Raw genomic sequence first — 15,556 nt, forward strand, 5'->3', positions numbered from 1 at the left:
CTTCTTTCATTGCTGGCCTCCCTCCTCCTCTCCCTTTTCCACTGTTTCCTGGAAGCTGTTTCTCTTCTTTCAAAGAATTTTTCCTTCCCTTCTCCTCACCTTACCTGAAAATGGTACACCTCTGGAACTCCTTCCGATAGTCTGTAGCTTCAATGCCAGGATGAGGGCCTTACCCTCCTAGCAACCCACTGCTACTTCCAGATCTTGCATTCTGTTCCCATTCCTATTACAGCTGTTCTCCAACCAACATGATGATTTACAGTTTCTCAATTTCCCTCTTTTCCATTAATCTCTCATCTTTTCCCGTCCCTCTCACTATGTCACCTCCCTTACATTTCCAGCACTGAATATAGCACTGGAAATGTACATCACTTGACTGTACCTGCTTCTACCTTAATAAACCCCAAGCTTGGATCAATGCAACCACCAGCTTCTCAGGTGAGCCATAATCACTTGGCACTGATGAACTGTCTCGGTGTGGTGACCAACACACTTATCATTTCTGCCACCACAGAAAAGGCAGGTCTGCTGTGTCCCCACTATGCCCTTGCACTTTCAGCTAATGACTGACACCTCAGGAAAAAAACAAACACAGACTGTTTTCATTTTCTCTACCTTTACCCCCCAATCCACATGCACTCCCCAAACTGTATATATCCAACTTTAACTGCTTTCCTTGAGGCACAGGAAAGGTGGAGTCCAGTTAATCCTTCAATCACTCTTCTTTACCCTGCTTCTTCAACCTGTCTTCTTATGGCTCCTTCCCCAAGGCTTAAAAGAACATTTAATCTCTCCAATATTTATAATAAACACACAGTACTCTGTTCCAGCCACAGCATTCTTTCCTTGACTTCATTACCCAATTAACCTAACTAAAACTTCATTTTCAAGTTTCTCCACCACTCCACAGTATTCAACCTGGCTGCTTCTCCTTCTCTCTCTACAAAGCTCTTCTTGCTCAAAGTCTATGAAGCGCCCGACAAGGATGACTATTCCTGTCTGGTTCTTCTGCATCTCTAACATTGCCTTCCTCAATGTCCTTGTGTTTTCTTCAGCAGCTTCTTCTCCCATCCCTTAACAAAGATGCTCAAAAGGACTCTAACCATGGCCCTCTTTCTTTTTCACTCACTCTTCTCCAGAGCATTATCTGTGGTTTGGTGGTTTATGAAGGCTCTGGAGTATAAAGAATGAAAAAGAAAGAGGACCTGTAAGTATCACCTATATACTAATGATTCCCCAAATCTCTCTCAAGCTCAGGGTTTTCACCTTAGTTCCAAATCCAATTCTTAACTGCTTACTAAAACAATCTTGTCTGCATATTTCACATACTTTAAACATACTTCATTGTTCTCTGTGTGTTCCTACTTCAATTAATAGCATCTGTTTTTTCCTCCCTCTACCTTTGCCCCACAGATCAATGGTCTACATGCATCCACGCTGGCCCTTTACCTCCAGTCTCCTGACAACCCAGCAGAGTGGGCCAGTAAGTCAGATCATGCTATGCCTCTCTTACTCAAATCCCACCTAAGATTTCCTACCTTATTGGGAGTCAAAGTCTTTTTCAGAGTTCCCACCTACTTCTCTACCCTTATCTCCTATTATTCACTCTGCTCCAACCACAGTGGCTTCCCAGGCATTTCCAGAACACTCCAAGCCTATCATCCTTGCATCAGGTCTGTTTCAAGTCTGTGCTCAAATGACGTCCTGATGGCATTCCCCAACCTAGTCTGTGTGTCTCCTCCTCACTAGAAGGTCAGCTCCTCAAGGGTTAGAATTTGTGTCTGTCGTACACAGTGCTACACCCCAGTGGCTGGCACTCAGTACGTGCTCAATGCAGAAACTACCCATTAATTCATTTACTCACTACAAGCTGAGCTCCTTGATGGTGAGGACAGCTAATGACCCTTATCATCCCAGCGAAGTGTCTGGGACACAGCCTGTACTCAAATTTCGAATTAAGAGATTAATAAATGCAGAGAGGAATAAGGGAAAAACAAAAAAGGGAGTTTAATTTACAAATGTCATGAACTCTGACCTCTTTATAATAAATGTTTTTGATATATTCACACCTAGTTTAGAAACAAAGCCATCAAACATTATCCTTTCTAAAGCAGTGGCAAATTTCTCTTTATATTCATCATGATTTTAGAACAGGCTCTGAGAATCAATACCAAATGACTGTTTCAACATAGAAATCTGTCTTCCCATTGCATGAATACCCACCTCACCTCTAATGTTGGGTTTTCATTGTAGTCATTTTTAGAATGGCAGTATTATTAGAACTATAACCATCTTGCCATAGTAAATATGGACAATTTTAATATTTTTCTGCCATGAAAGAAGACTTTAAATTTACTGAAAATTTGTTTAATGGGGTAAGAAATCCTTACTTTATGTAGTTGAAATCAGCTTTTAGGTTGAGAGAAGTACTGCTGGTACTCTTTTTCAAGTCATGGATAGCATTCTGCCATTCCTGTACAGCAGTCCAATCAGCAATTGAAATGTAGCACTCACATGCTTTATTTCCCAAATAATTTATAACCTCAGGAGAAGAGTCAGTTGGTTTGGACAGCACAGTTTTTCTGGATTCACCTGAGTGAAAGTATTTCATAAAACAGAGAGAGAGAGAGACCCAAAGCGGTTATAAATATTTCAAAGAGCAAAGAAATCTAAAAATATACAGTAAGATCATGAGCACAAACTATTTGACTACAACTTTTTATTTAAACCCCGAATGCTCACCATTCAAAGAATGTTTGGGGCTGGCACTGTTACGCCCAGCATTAGCCAATGTGAGAACAGATTTGTCGAAGCTGGAGATGCAGCAATCAACACCTGTCATGGCACACAGGTGCTCCTGGTACTCCACAGAGGCCTTTTCAAACCTTCAACACAAGTTCAAACAGTCTTATTTTTTAATTATCCACATACTTCATTTCTAAAAAAACTGGAAAGAATGAGTTAATCAATTGAGCTGAGACGATGAGTTGATTATTCTGTGTGGGGTTGAGCAGGCACAAAATTAGATCTCTTCCTCACAAAAAATGAAAATAAGTTCAAAAATCGTTAAATGTTTAAGAGACAGTATAAAATAACTAACAGAATATATCAGTATTTAATCTCAATGTGTGCAAAGACTAAATAGAAAAACAAACACAAGAAAAAAAATACATAAAGTTAACAGATCTAATGACATCATAATTTGAAACTTCTGGGCATCCGAAAAAAAAAGGGACTTCCCTGGTGGCACAGTGGTTAAGAATCTGCCTGCCAATGCAGGGGACACAGGTTGGAGCCCTGGTCGGGGAAGATCCCACATGCCGTGGAGCAACTAAACCTGTGCTCTAGAGCCCGTGAGCCACAACTACTGAGCCTGCGTGCCACAACTACTGAAGCCCGCACACCTAGAGCCCATACTCCGCAACAAGAGAAGCCACTGCAATGAGAAGCCCGCGCACTGCAGCGAAGAGTAACCCCTGCTCACCGCAACTAGAAAAAGCCCCCACACAGCAACAAAGACCCAACACAGCCAAAAATAAAAATAAATAAATAAATTTATTTTTTAAAAAACATGAACATTAAAAACAAATTACCAATCAAGAAGTTAGCATCAATAATCTTGGTGTATAATAAAATCTCACAGATCAATAACAAAAAACCGAGAGGCCACAAAGACATAATCTATGTTTTTAAAAATCACAAATGGTCAATAACATATGGGGAAAGTTCTATTATTAATAAAGAAATGTAAATTAAACATTTTCACTAATATGGTGGCAGGGTTCTTGTTTCTCAGTAGCCCTCTGTATTCACAAACGTGCAGGGAAGAGGTGTTACTCTACTGTTAGAGATACAAATTGGAACCATCTTTTATGTAGGGTAAATTAGCAATAGTTTATATCATATGCCTTATGGTCTATAGCCTTTCTTCTAGTAAATCAACTTGTAGGAATGCATTCAAAGAAAATAATCACAAACAAAAGCAAAGAACTAAGTACCATGGTGCATTAAGATTAGTAAAAACATCACAAATAACCTTGCTGTCCAACAATAAGGAACGTTAAATTATGGTGCATTCCCAAAAAAAAGAAAAAAAAATGTGTTGTTAAAAATCACATCGTAGAATATTTAACCCGGCAAAATATTTTTTTAAATATTGCCGAGTAGAAAAAGCAAAATCATGAGACCAGCAGAAATACTGCTATTCTGCGAAAAGGATAAAAAACTATATATAAGAGAAAAAAGAACTAGAAAGAAGGCATATATGTACACCAAAACTAACAGTTACCACTAAGAGATGGAATTATGAGCCATTCTTTTATTTTCCCTACATTTTCCAGATTTGGTAAAACTTACATAAGCATACATAGAGGCACTGAATGAGTTTACCTAGAGCAATGAGTTTGAACATTTAGTGCACAGAGCTAATGAGCAAGAACTCCGGCCACAAAGGGCAATTTGTATCAGACTCTGACATAAAAGGTTATCAATTAAGAATCAACATTAAGTGTAATTAACATTTAATTACAATGTTAGTCAGTAATACAAAAAAATTTAACATAGAGAAATCCTATCACCCATTTCCTTCCTTCCAACTTACCTCCCTTCAGCCTGTTGGGCCACTGAATTAATCCAGAGAAGATTTTTTCCAATGACCGAAGATGACCAGGCAGCAATTCCCTGTATAGCTTCAGGACAATGAAGTTCACACAGTGCTTCTACCACCATCATGATAGTTACTTCCAATTCATTCCCCTGAGAGTGGCATTCAGAAAAATCAATCACAGACCTCAATACCTTCAAAATCCAAATCTCTACTAAATTTACAACTACCGATCACAATCTAAAGCCTGAAGTCAAATTTATTTAACAATTATTTTTACAACAATGAAACTGCATTATTGGAATTACCTAAAATGTTACATATAATGTAGATACAAAGGGCGGTGGTGGTGATGGACCTTAATAGCACATGCGCGTCAGTCTTTACAAAACAAACTTACTTAAACATTTAAACTGTGGCATCTTTGGGAGTAACACGTGAGGTAAATATAAAACAAAAATTAAATAACCATGAATTAAAGAATGCTTAATTTTATGTCTTTGAATATTGCCTACTGACATTACCTTAACTAGTAAACATGTGCAATTTTTGGATTCCACTTATTTAGTGACCCTACTTACTAGCCAGCACATTTCCCTACATTATAACATTATTAGTACTATACTTTTACATCTATAATAAAATTATTACTCTCTTATACTTAATCATTATATATTATTATAAAAATTCTTTCTTCTATACACAAATTTCTTAGAATTACCTTTAAAGTTCTAACCCTTAAGCATAAGTAATGAATATTTTCATTCTAAGTAAAAAATATGAATAGGTGACCCTGGAAGTTATTGCTTGTATAAAAATACTGGAACAAAAGCTTTAAAAATGAATAGAACCGGGCTTCCCTGGTGGCGCAGTGGTTGGGAATCCGCCTGCCAACGCAGGGTACACGGGTTCAAGCCCTGGTCCGGGAGGATCCTGCATGCTGTGGAGCAGCTAAGCCCATATGCTACAGCTGCTGAGCCTGCACTCTGGAGCCCACGAGCCACAACTACTGAAGCCCACGTGCCTAGAGCCCATGCTCAGCAACAGGAGAGGCCACCACAGCGAAGAGTGGCCCCCGCTCTCAGCAACTACAGAGGACCTGCATACAGCAGAGAGGACCTGCATACAGCAGCGAAGACCCAATGCAGCCAAAAATTAAATAAATGAATAAATATATTTTTTTAAAAGTTCATTAAAAAAAAATGGGGGCTTCCCCGGTGGCACAGTGGTTGAGAATCGGCCTGCCAATGCAAGGGACACGGGTTCGAGCCCTGGTCTGGGAAGATCCCACATGCCACGGAGCAACTGGACCCATGAGCCACAACTACTGAGCCTGTCCATCTGGAGCATGTGCTCCGCAGCAAGAGAGGCCGCAACAGTTAGAGGCCCGCGCACTGCAATGGAGAGTGGCCCCCGCTCGCCGCAACTAGAGAAAGCCCTCGCACAGAAACGAAGATCCAACAGAACCAAAAATAATAAATAACTAAATAAATTTATATTTTAAAAAAATGAATAGAAACTTTAACTTCTTTCATCCATAGATTAGATCATAGCAAAGGAATTAAGCCCCAATTTTTCTAATTAACAGATTTAATTAACTCCACACACACACCACTTTACCTGAGATGAATTTGTCTTCATTTCTGTAAGCAAGTCGAAGCCATGTCTCACCGTCACAGCAGGCTGTCCTGCCAACAATCCAACCCTCATGATGGAGAGTCGGATCCGAGTCAGCCAGTCTTGACAAGTTTGGCGATTAGTATAGAAAAAAGTCCTAATGACCTTTAGACGAGAAAGAAGAGCTCAGGACTGGTTCAAATTACAGGCAGAGATGTCTCAAATACACATACAGCATATACATAGGTCTACTGCGATTTCAGCTCTGCATGCACACACTGCCAGGTTTGACCACGAAACTGACCAAGCAACATTCAGCCCACTGAAACCAACCTTGGGAGGTGATGTTAATGCATTGGCACATCCCTCATATGCATTATACATTAACTTCTCCAGGTTTTCCAGATACTGCAGAAGAAGCACAAGTCTAAGCTGGTTGCTACTGTGGCCTTCATCATTGTCTGCAGTTGTCCACTGACTAACATCTTGATCGGGGTTTAATGTGTGAGCTGCAAGACTTCTAATGATACCTAAAACCAAAAACAGCATTCCAAATTTAAAAGGAATCTTCAAAGATTCTAGAAGTTCTTAGAGATAATTTCACAAATTCACATTTATCAAGTATCCTCTGTATATTCATCATTTAAAAACAAAAGTCCCAACAAGATCTTTTCATTTTTAGAGGAAAAAAAATCTTCTCCACACAAATCCCCTAAATTTGTGAACAAAAACACATACAACATGATTATTTAATAAAAGTTTATTCTAACAAACATATCTAAAAGATTAACTGGTAAAGTACTAAAGAAAAAAATCGTATACTCTCAAATTTTTGCTTTAACAAGATAAGAAGTCCATTATTTCTTAATGTAAGCTTGAAAGTATTTACATCACAAAGTTTGAAGCAATGCAGAGTCAATTAATTACCTTCAATTGTCTGGAAGGTATCCTGAGCTCTGCCCAGTGGGGTTCTCAACTTAGAAAGGACAGTGAACTGTGCTGCTTCCCAAATAGCCCACTGCCAAAGGACAGCATCTGTCTTTAGCAGGTTGCGGGGAATTGCTGATTGGTCACGTTTATCCAGTCTCTGGCAGCTATAGAACAATCTTTCTAACCAATTGTCCTTCCTGGGAAAAGCAGTTTCATATTTAACAGACAATGATAACTTCGTTAAAATAAAAAAAAAAGACAAAAACAAAAAACAAACTGCAAGGGAAATGGGAGTAGGGGACTACAATCTTCCCCACTTGAAAAAGGCAAACATGTAAAATTGGGAAGCATTATGTCCCCACCTCTCATGTTAAAGAGGTCTTTTAGAGCTGAAATAGGATGGGGTATGGTATAGACAGATTATTAGGGTAAAAGGCTCATGACAATTTGGCTATCAGGATAAAACATTCATTGCAACTAAAAATCTCCAGAATGCCTACGCCCCCAGGCCCCTCCGCAAAGCACTGATGACTAGGTCAGATCAGTTAATTGTCAACTACATTTCACCATCACTGTCAGTTGCAAAGCCCATTTTTATTTCTTCAGATGCCATCTTCAAAGCAATTCCTCCTACTACTGAAAACTTAAAACAACCCATTTGAGAAGAATATTACTTTCTACTCTGCCACCCCTGACATATTTTCTCCTCAAAACTGGGCACAGGGTTAAGACATTCATGTATATTTAAATTACTTTTCCCAGATGAAAGAGTCAAAGAAATAATCTTACCCTGTTCTATGAGAGTTCCCATACAAAATAAAACTAATAACATCAGAGAAATCTTGTGGGTGGAATGTGTTACTTGGCGCTTTACTCATGTGACTTCTTAATGCTAAAGAAATTTCTTGAATTTCTGTGTGGTTGTTATTGCTGTAGACAGAAAATAAAGTCATTGTTATGCAAAATGTTTTCGTTAAAAAGTTAGTTCATACTGGAAATGAATCATTTCCCTGCCAACTAAATTTGAAAGTAAAAACTGATAAAATTAAGACTTAAAAAATACATACAGAAATGTTACAACTTTGAAATTTAAGGTTCTTAAAGCACCAAAATTGACCTAATTTAAAACTATAAAAGAATACAATTTACGAATAATAACTACTGAGAAAAATATTTTGACATTATAAGTATTATTCTGTAGCAATTATCATCTCTTCAGTCACTGAGAAGTGCCATACAAGATGTGATATTAATTCACTAACAGGCAACTTGTCTTTTCCTGAACTAAACATTGTGGGATGTCTTTGCACCAACATACCTCAAGACAACATCTAAAGGAATTGACTTCAATAGCTTTCCAAATGCTTGTCGAATACGAGTTCCACTATGGACTAGCTGAACACGGCAAACATCAACACACCTACAAAAAAATGAAATAGATAATAGAAGTGTGGAATATTTCCAAGGATCAGAAGGGCCAGGGTCAAAATATTGGATCTTTAATCCATACCTCTGTAAAAGATCGTCTGGTAATGAAGAGGACAAAGCATGTAGACTGCTGCATGCTTGTAGACAGATATTCACATCTTCGACAAGAGCTATTAAAAATTTAAAGACACTTTCAGCTTGCCAGAAGAAATTATATGCCACTATGTCATAATTTTCTGAATCCATTCATTTCAATAAACAATGAGTGCCTACTATGGATGAGGGGCTGCTCCTGCCTGGAACCATCACTGGCAGTAACATTTGGGAAAATGATACTCTCAACAAAACCCACTCAGGGTGACTAGTCTTAACCCAAATCTTTCTCTGAAGGAAACTTTAAAAGTACATGGAATGTATAAACAATCACATAAGCTTAAAAATGTGACAATCACTTAAAAACAACTTGTTTTCCACATATTAAGAATGGCAAAAAAATTAAGACAGATTATGCATTTGTCATTAAAATGGGGATGATACATCTCCAGTCATGAAAAGCACTCAAGTGACTATCTTTCTGCCATTAACAAAGATCTCTTTTAAGCACTGATTAACAAAATTAAATAATCTCAGATTCTTACTGTTGGCTAAAAGGCCTTTGCAAAATTTATGGAAAGATGGAAGAGAGAATAAAGGTGCGTATGTTTCAGACTTCCTCATTAAAACAGCCACTTCCAAAGCCCAGGTCATTAATAGTTTCCTGAAACACAAAATACACAGTTGATTTCACATTAAAAAAAAATAGAAAAACACCTTGAAAAACCTATTCTTTTTACATTAGTTTTCTTTTGGTCTTTTAAATACCTCAAGTGATAAGAAACAAATATTAAAACTAGAGAAATTCCTTTGCCAAAACTGTCTTTTAAGAAAATCTCCCCAAACTAGCATAAATTGTAGCAAAAAATATTTTTAAATCTCTATAAATACATTCATCTATAAAATATTGCAGGAGGGCGAGGTTTCATGTAATTCTTTCAGGAAAGAACAAGAAATTCTAGATTAAATAATAAAACAAAAATTTAAAGTGTTTCATAATGAAGAAGTTGCTCTACCCATTCAAATGACAGTCATTTCTTTTTCTCAAATTATGAAGCCAAATTAACAAAAGTTAGAAACAATATTATAAGTATTAGTTACCTTGTGTCCTGGTTAAGATTGTCTTTCTTAAGCAATATTCCCAGGAGATTTAATATAATTGAGAAATGTTTTTTTGTAGCTGTAGTTACAGTACTAATCACCGCTCCATCAAACAAGGATGGGGACGAGGAACTAAGACTACTAGATATAAAGTGGTCATGCCTGGAAGACAAAATTTGGATCATCTTTTCATCTCTCATTTTTAAAAAAAAGGCAATTCCAAAGTTAAGTCAATACACATTTTAAAAAATGTACTCTAGGGACTTCCTTGGTGGCGCAGTGGTTAAGAATCCGCCTGCCAATGCAGGGGACATGGTTCAATCCCTGGTCGGGGAAGATCCCACATGCCACAGAGCAACTAAGCCCTTACGCCACAACTACTGAGCCTGCGCTCTAGAGCCTGCGAGCCACAACTACTGAGCCCGAGTGCCACAACTTCTGAAGCCCGTGCTCCACAACAAGAGAAGCCACCGCAATGAGAAGCCCACTCACAACGAAGAATGGCTCCCGCTCGCCACTAGAGAAAGCCCGCACACAGCAATGAAGACCCAACACAGCCGAAAATAAATAAATTTATAAAATAAAATAAATTATAAAATAAATGTATACTCTAAAGGACCCATGTTCCCTTTTAAAAAAAATTTTTTTTTCTTAAGAAGTATATGTAAATACATTACCTGGTACAATGAGAATACAATGTGTAGAGCACTGCGTACTGAATGGCAGGGAAGTGAACAGCCAGGTCGCCATGCACGATCATCAGATTCTTACTAAGGAGTGCAAAGACAGTTGGAGACAGCGCCCACATCTGATGACATACAAAAGAAAGTAAACGTATGGCTCCTCCAAGACATACAAGAGCATACAAAAAGTTTATCCTTCAAAATATGTCTACACATTTTTAAAAATTAAAATTGACAGATTTAAATTTGGAAACAAGCTAGTACACTAAACCTGGGATCAACAAATACTTCTTGTGAAGATGAGAGTAAATAGCTCAGCCTTTGCAGGCCACATGACACTTCTGGTACAATGTCCAACTCCTCAACTCTGCCACTGCAGAGAGAAAAGTTACAGACAAAAAAACAGGAATAAAAGTGGCTATGTTCCAATAAAAATTCTTTACAAAAAGAGGTGATGCTTGGTGATGGTTGCACAATTCTGTGAGTATACTAAAAGTCACTGAATTGCATACTTTAAATGAGTATTATAATGTATGTGAATTATATCTCAATATTTTTTTAAAAAAAGAAAGAAAAAAAAACCACGTAGTGGGCTAGATTTGGTCCATGGACTGTAATTTGCTGATCCTTCGTCTAAACAAAGCCCTTGCACCCTTCAGTGTAGTAGATCGTATTTCCTCAGTTTTCCATGTACTTCAAATGGCAAGTTGCCCTGTCCAGTGAGAAAAAAGGCACACGCTGCCACTCTAAGTCTTTTCCATCCTTCCCTTTCTTTCCATTGCTAAGATACTCCTTTCCATCTGACTGCCCGGTCCCGACTCCCTCTCGTTTCCAGAGTGCAGGATGTAAACCTCAAATCTGAGCACAATGTGAATTTCTCAACAACCAAATTTTAGAATGCAAAGAATGGAAGAGTCTACCGCAGCCTAGCAGTGAGGGAAAGAGCAGCTATGGAGGGACACAGGGCAATCTGATCTAACAATATGGAAAGCATGCAAATATAAACATCAAATCTTGACTCTTCCCTCCCTTCTCTCTTAGACTACATTATCCCCTTAATAATATCCCATTACTTTTCATTATAAATCATGTTTTTCAATCCTGCAAGGTCCACTAGGAGGGAGAAATATACTAACCACAGCAATAATTATAAATGAAAAGCATGGTCACTTCAAATTTCTTACAGGAAATCTTTATTCTTTTTCCAAAAGAATATATGAATGTTCCTAGAGAAAAGTAGTTAGTCAAAAAATAAGGACCATATGGAAGCACTAACTCTAGTGGGAAGAAGGAAAAGAGTACCAGGGGAAGAAGGGGTTGCATATTAAAAGAACTATACAAACTTGCCCTGTGGAAAATGTTGACAATTTTTCTAAAAGCATGCTAGAGTAAATAGGAGAAAGCATTAAAATGCATTTTGTAAAAAATAGAACAAATATAAAAAACTTATCAAGGAAAGCAAGAGCTAAACATAATGGCAAGAAAATATTCCTGTCAATTTTAATTATCCAGGCATGTCCAAAATATGGCCGTTTGATCTATGTGATTCTGTAGACACACTGCCTTGATAGGTAAATGAAATATGTAAACATGCAATAAGAAGAGGCTGAAATGGGATAAAACAAAGACATTACAAGTAAATACTCACCCCAATCAGTGAGTTTTTAGCATTTCCAATTGTAGTCAGAGCACTGAGGTCAAATATAACTACAAATTTTGCATTGTCTACATTGAATACATGATTCTTAAAAGCCTCATGTTTTATTTCGGAACAGGCATCAGGAAGTTGTAGACTATGCAACAGGTTGTTTAGGGCACAAGTCATTTCTCCCAAAATTAATTTATAGGCAGTCTCCAGAACAGGAATATTCTTCAGGCTGAGCACTGCTTGATAAACAGCATGGGCTACAGCAACAACCTTAAAATAAGAATTCAGGAAAGTGATAATTAAATGGAAAGTGTATTACTATCTGCATAATGGTGATGCACATCAGTTTAAGACTGATAAATTTACTGTCCAAAACACCAAAGACCTTAATTTTTAAAAAAGCAATTTAGGAAACCTACATAGTATCAGTAAGCATTTTAAAATCTATAAAGCTTTATTTAAAAAAGGGTCCTCTAAATTAAAAATGACAATGTGAAATTTCTTAAAAGTCCTTTTTTTTTTTTCAAGCCAGTATCAAAACACATACAAACACCATTTTATTAAGATAAGTTTTCCTACATCTACTTAGAAAGTCTATAGTGGCTTTGACTGGGAGTCGGTTAAGAAGCTAACAATGAAGTATTATTTACAACATACACATCACATTTTAATAAAACAAATTTAATAAAATCTGAAAAAACTACCTGCATATCACTGATCAAAGTATACAGTATGAAAATCAAATATTAAGTGAATCATTATAATTTCTATATTCTAAATCAAATATTTATCATTTCGATTTCATTTATGTAGCCTACTAAGGAACAGGAGTCAAACCCTTCAATGACCTAAGTTTATCAAGTCTGATCAATGAATCACTTACCTCTTTTTCTTTATGATAACGCAAAAATAGTAGTTTAGATGATGGTATAAATAGTTTTTCTACAAATGATGATGGCAGTTTTGTATTTATCTGTTCAACAATCTAAAAGAATAAAATACGAAATGAGCTATCAATTCACAAAAGAACATGGAGGAATCTTAAATGCATATTTCTAAGGGAAAAAAAAAACAATATGAAAAGGCTGCATACTGTATGATTCTAACTATATGACACTCTGGAAAAGGCAAAACTATAGGGGCTTCCCTGGTGGCGCAGTGGTTAAGAATCCACCTGCCAGTGCAGGGGACGTGGGTTCGAGCCCTGGTCTGGGAAGATGCCGCCGAGCAACTAAGCCCGTGCGCCACAACTACTGAGCCTGCACTCTAGAGCCCACGAGTCACAACTATTGAGCCCACGTGCCACAACTACTGAAGCCCGCGTGCCTAGAGTCCATGCTCCACAACAAGACAAGCCACCACAATGAGAAGCCCGCACACAGCAACGAAGACCCAGTGCAGCCAAAAATAAATAAATTAAACCAAACAAACAAACAAACAAAAACTATAGAGACAGTAAAAAGATCAGTGGTTGCCAGCCAGAAGAGGGGAGAGAATAGGTGGAACACAAGGGATTTTTAGGGCACTGAAACCCTTCTGCATGATACTGTAATGGTGAATACATGGCATTATACATTTGTCAAACCCACAGAATGTGCAATACAGAGAGTGAACCCTAAAGTCAACTATGGACTTTAATTAATAATGATGTCTCAATTTGGCTCATCAGTTGTAATAAAAGTACCACACTAAAACTAAAGATATTAGTAACAGAGGAAACTACTGGGGGAACAGGTTATATGGGAACTTTGTACATTCTGCTTAATTTTTCTGTAAACCTAAAAACTGCTCTGAAAATTAATCTATTAAAGAAAAAAGTAATATATCTAAGCTATATGTTTAGGCCTTAACATTGTGACATTAAAACGTTTAGATACCGAAATAGTATACATGTATTTACACTTAAACATGGGTTTTTTTTCACATTGGCAAAGGGAAGTGTAACTATGGCAGAAATGTTTAGCAGAATGTCATCTAGAATTTGCTTTGAAATAATCCAGTTGGGGATGCAGGGATGGCAAGGAGGAGGCAGAGCGTAGGAGGCCTAGATGAAACCAGATGGGCCATGTGCTTCTAATTATAGAAACTGAGTATTAAGTATGCAGAGATTCATTATACTACTCTACTTTTTTTTAATATACTTCAAAAGGTCCATAATAAAAGGCGGAGAGAGGAGGGATATTTATGATTAAGAAAATAATAAAAACTATCAAAGAAGTTTTCATGTTTCAGAAACAAAACAACAGGGTCTTTCAAAATAGCTATCAAGTACCTTCTCTACACAGTATTTATCAGGAGTGCTAGATAGTCTCATGTGAAGGATGATATTTCATCGAAATAAAGGATATTTCATCGAAAAAAAAGTACAGCTACACTGAGATGAGCTCTCAAATACTAAAAGTACACAGATACTAGAGCAAAAACAAACTAGATTATATAGATAAGACTAATTAATGCAAAAAAACACAAACAAACAAGGGCTTAACTTCTTCCGCATCAATTTAAATTTAAGGGCCTGAATAAACATATTAAACAAAAAAGAATTCACATACCAATGTGAGTAAATTCAAGACTGAGATGATATAATCTGTACCACAAGTCCGGCAATTCTCCAGTTGATCTAATCCATATGTAATAACCATGTCACAATGTATAGTCATGCTAGGATCCAAGCTGCCGAGCAAAACACCAACACACTCATTAGCAGCTGTCAACACAGCCTCAGAAAAAAACACCTGGTTTGCAGCCGTCACACATCTCATTACTCTGTACAGAACCTGCAATGGGGAAAACAAGCAGCTTTAAAAAAAACTCATATTCTTCCACAGAGCAAGAAATATTTTCTATTTAATGCAGTTTCTATTGAAAATTAACTGCCTGCCTTGTCAGTAGTCTCTTAATATTCTAGTTCTCAGTGGCTGAATAATAATAAGGTATCTCTGGTACAATACACAAAAAGGATATTGCCTAAGTATTCTAAAGTACTATTGTGAGAGGAATGGAATTTGCCATACTCTATTTCCCTTATACCCAATTCTTATCCCCCCACCAAAGTCACTAAATGGTTGAAGTTCAGAATCTTCATAATAATCATGAAATACACCAGAACTCAGAACAGTAACAGTATTAACAACATGGGAATAACCTGCCGTGAGAATAACTTTCCGTAATCTAGCACTTGGACTTTTAATCAATCTTTTAAAACTAAATATCCAAGATAGCTTTAGCTTATGAAAGTTCATGTACTGATGGTCTCTATGTAAAGATAAATATAAACATTCTCATTCATAACATATAATACCTATTTGAGGATTATGAAAATCTTATCATTTCCAGCCCCAAAAAACCCCAGTAAACTACAGTAGTCAATGTACTACATTTCTCATAAAAATAACTTAGGAAAAAACAAGTACAGAAAAACAGACACAGAAAAGATTGATACAGAAAAATATT

General features: G+C 37.1%; 1 protein-coding gene across 4 annotated transcripts in view; it reads right to left on the reverse strand.

Annotated features, from left to right (window-relative positions):
• SMG1 (SMG1 nonsense mediated mRNA decay associated PI3K related kinase) overlaps window positions 1-15,556 on the reverse strand; it is a 97,657-nt gene that overhangs the window by 44,365 nt on the left and 37,736 nt on the right. For 3 of the 4 annotated variants that reach the window (XR_009522140.1, XM_060031819.1, XM_060031820.1), the window contains 15 exons: window positions 14,656-14,880; window positions 12,987-13,088; window positions 12,104-12,373; window positions 10,450-10,580; window positions 9,773-9,934; window positions 9,217-9,335; window positions 8,661-8,748; window positions 8,469-8,570; window positions 7,940-8,080; window positions 7,148-7,347; window positions 6,554-6,750; window positions 6,224-6,385; window positions 4,601-4,755; window positions 2,743-2,885; window positions 2,391-2,592 (listed from right to left, as the gene is read on the reverse strand). Coding sequence is in view for 3 of the 4 variants with exons in the window: in XM_060031819.1 (XP_059887802.1) it covers window positions 2,391-2,592; window positions 2,743-2,885; window positions 4,601-4,755; window positions 6,224-6,385; window positions 6,554-6,750; window positions 7,148-7,347; window positions 7,940-8,080; window positions 8,469-8,570; window positions 8,661-8,748; window positions 9,217-9,335; window positions 9,773-9,934; window positions 10,450-10,580; window positions 12,104-12,373; window positions 12,987-13,088; window positions 14,656-14,880 (2,399 nt within the window). In the remaining variant the exon portion in view is untranslated. The remainder of the gene's footprint in view (window positions 1-2,390; window positions 2,593-2,742; window positions 2,886-4,600; window positions 4,756-6,223; window positions 6,386-6,553; window positions 6,751-7,147; window positions 7,348-7,939; window positions 8,081-8,468; window positions 8,571-8,660; window positions 8,749-9,216; window positions 9,336-9,772; window positions 9,935-10,449; window positions 10,581-12,103; window positions 12,374-12,986; window positions 13,089-14,655; window positions 14,881-15,556) is intronic. The other variant, XM_060031821.1, reaches the window with a different exon arrangement.

Source organism: Delphinus delphis, chromosome 15 (genome assembly GCF_949987515.2).
Source record: "Delphinus delphis chromosome 15, mDelDel1.2, whole genome shotgun sequence".
Lineage (NCBI taxonomy): Eukaryota > Metazoa > Chordata > Mammalia > Artiodactyla > Delphinidae > Delphinus > Delphinus delphis.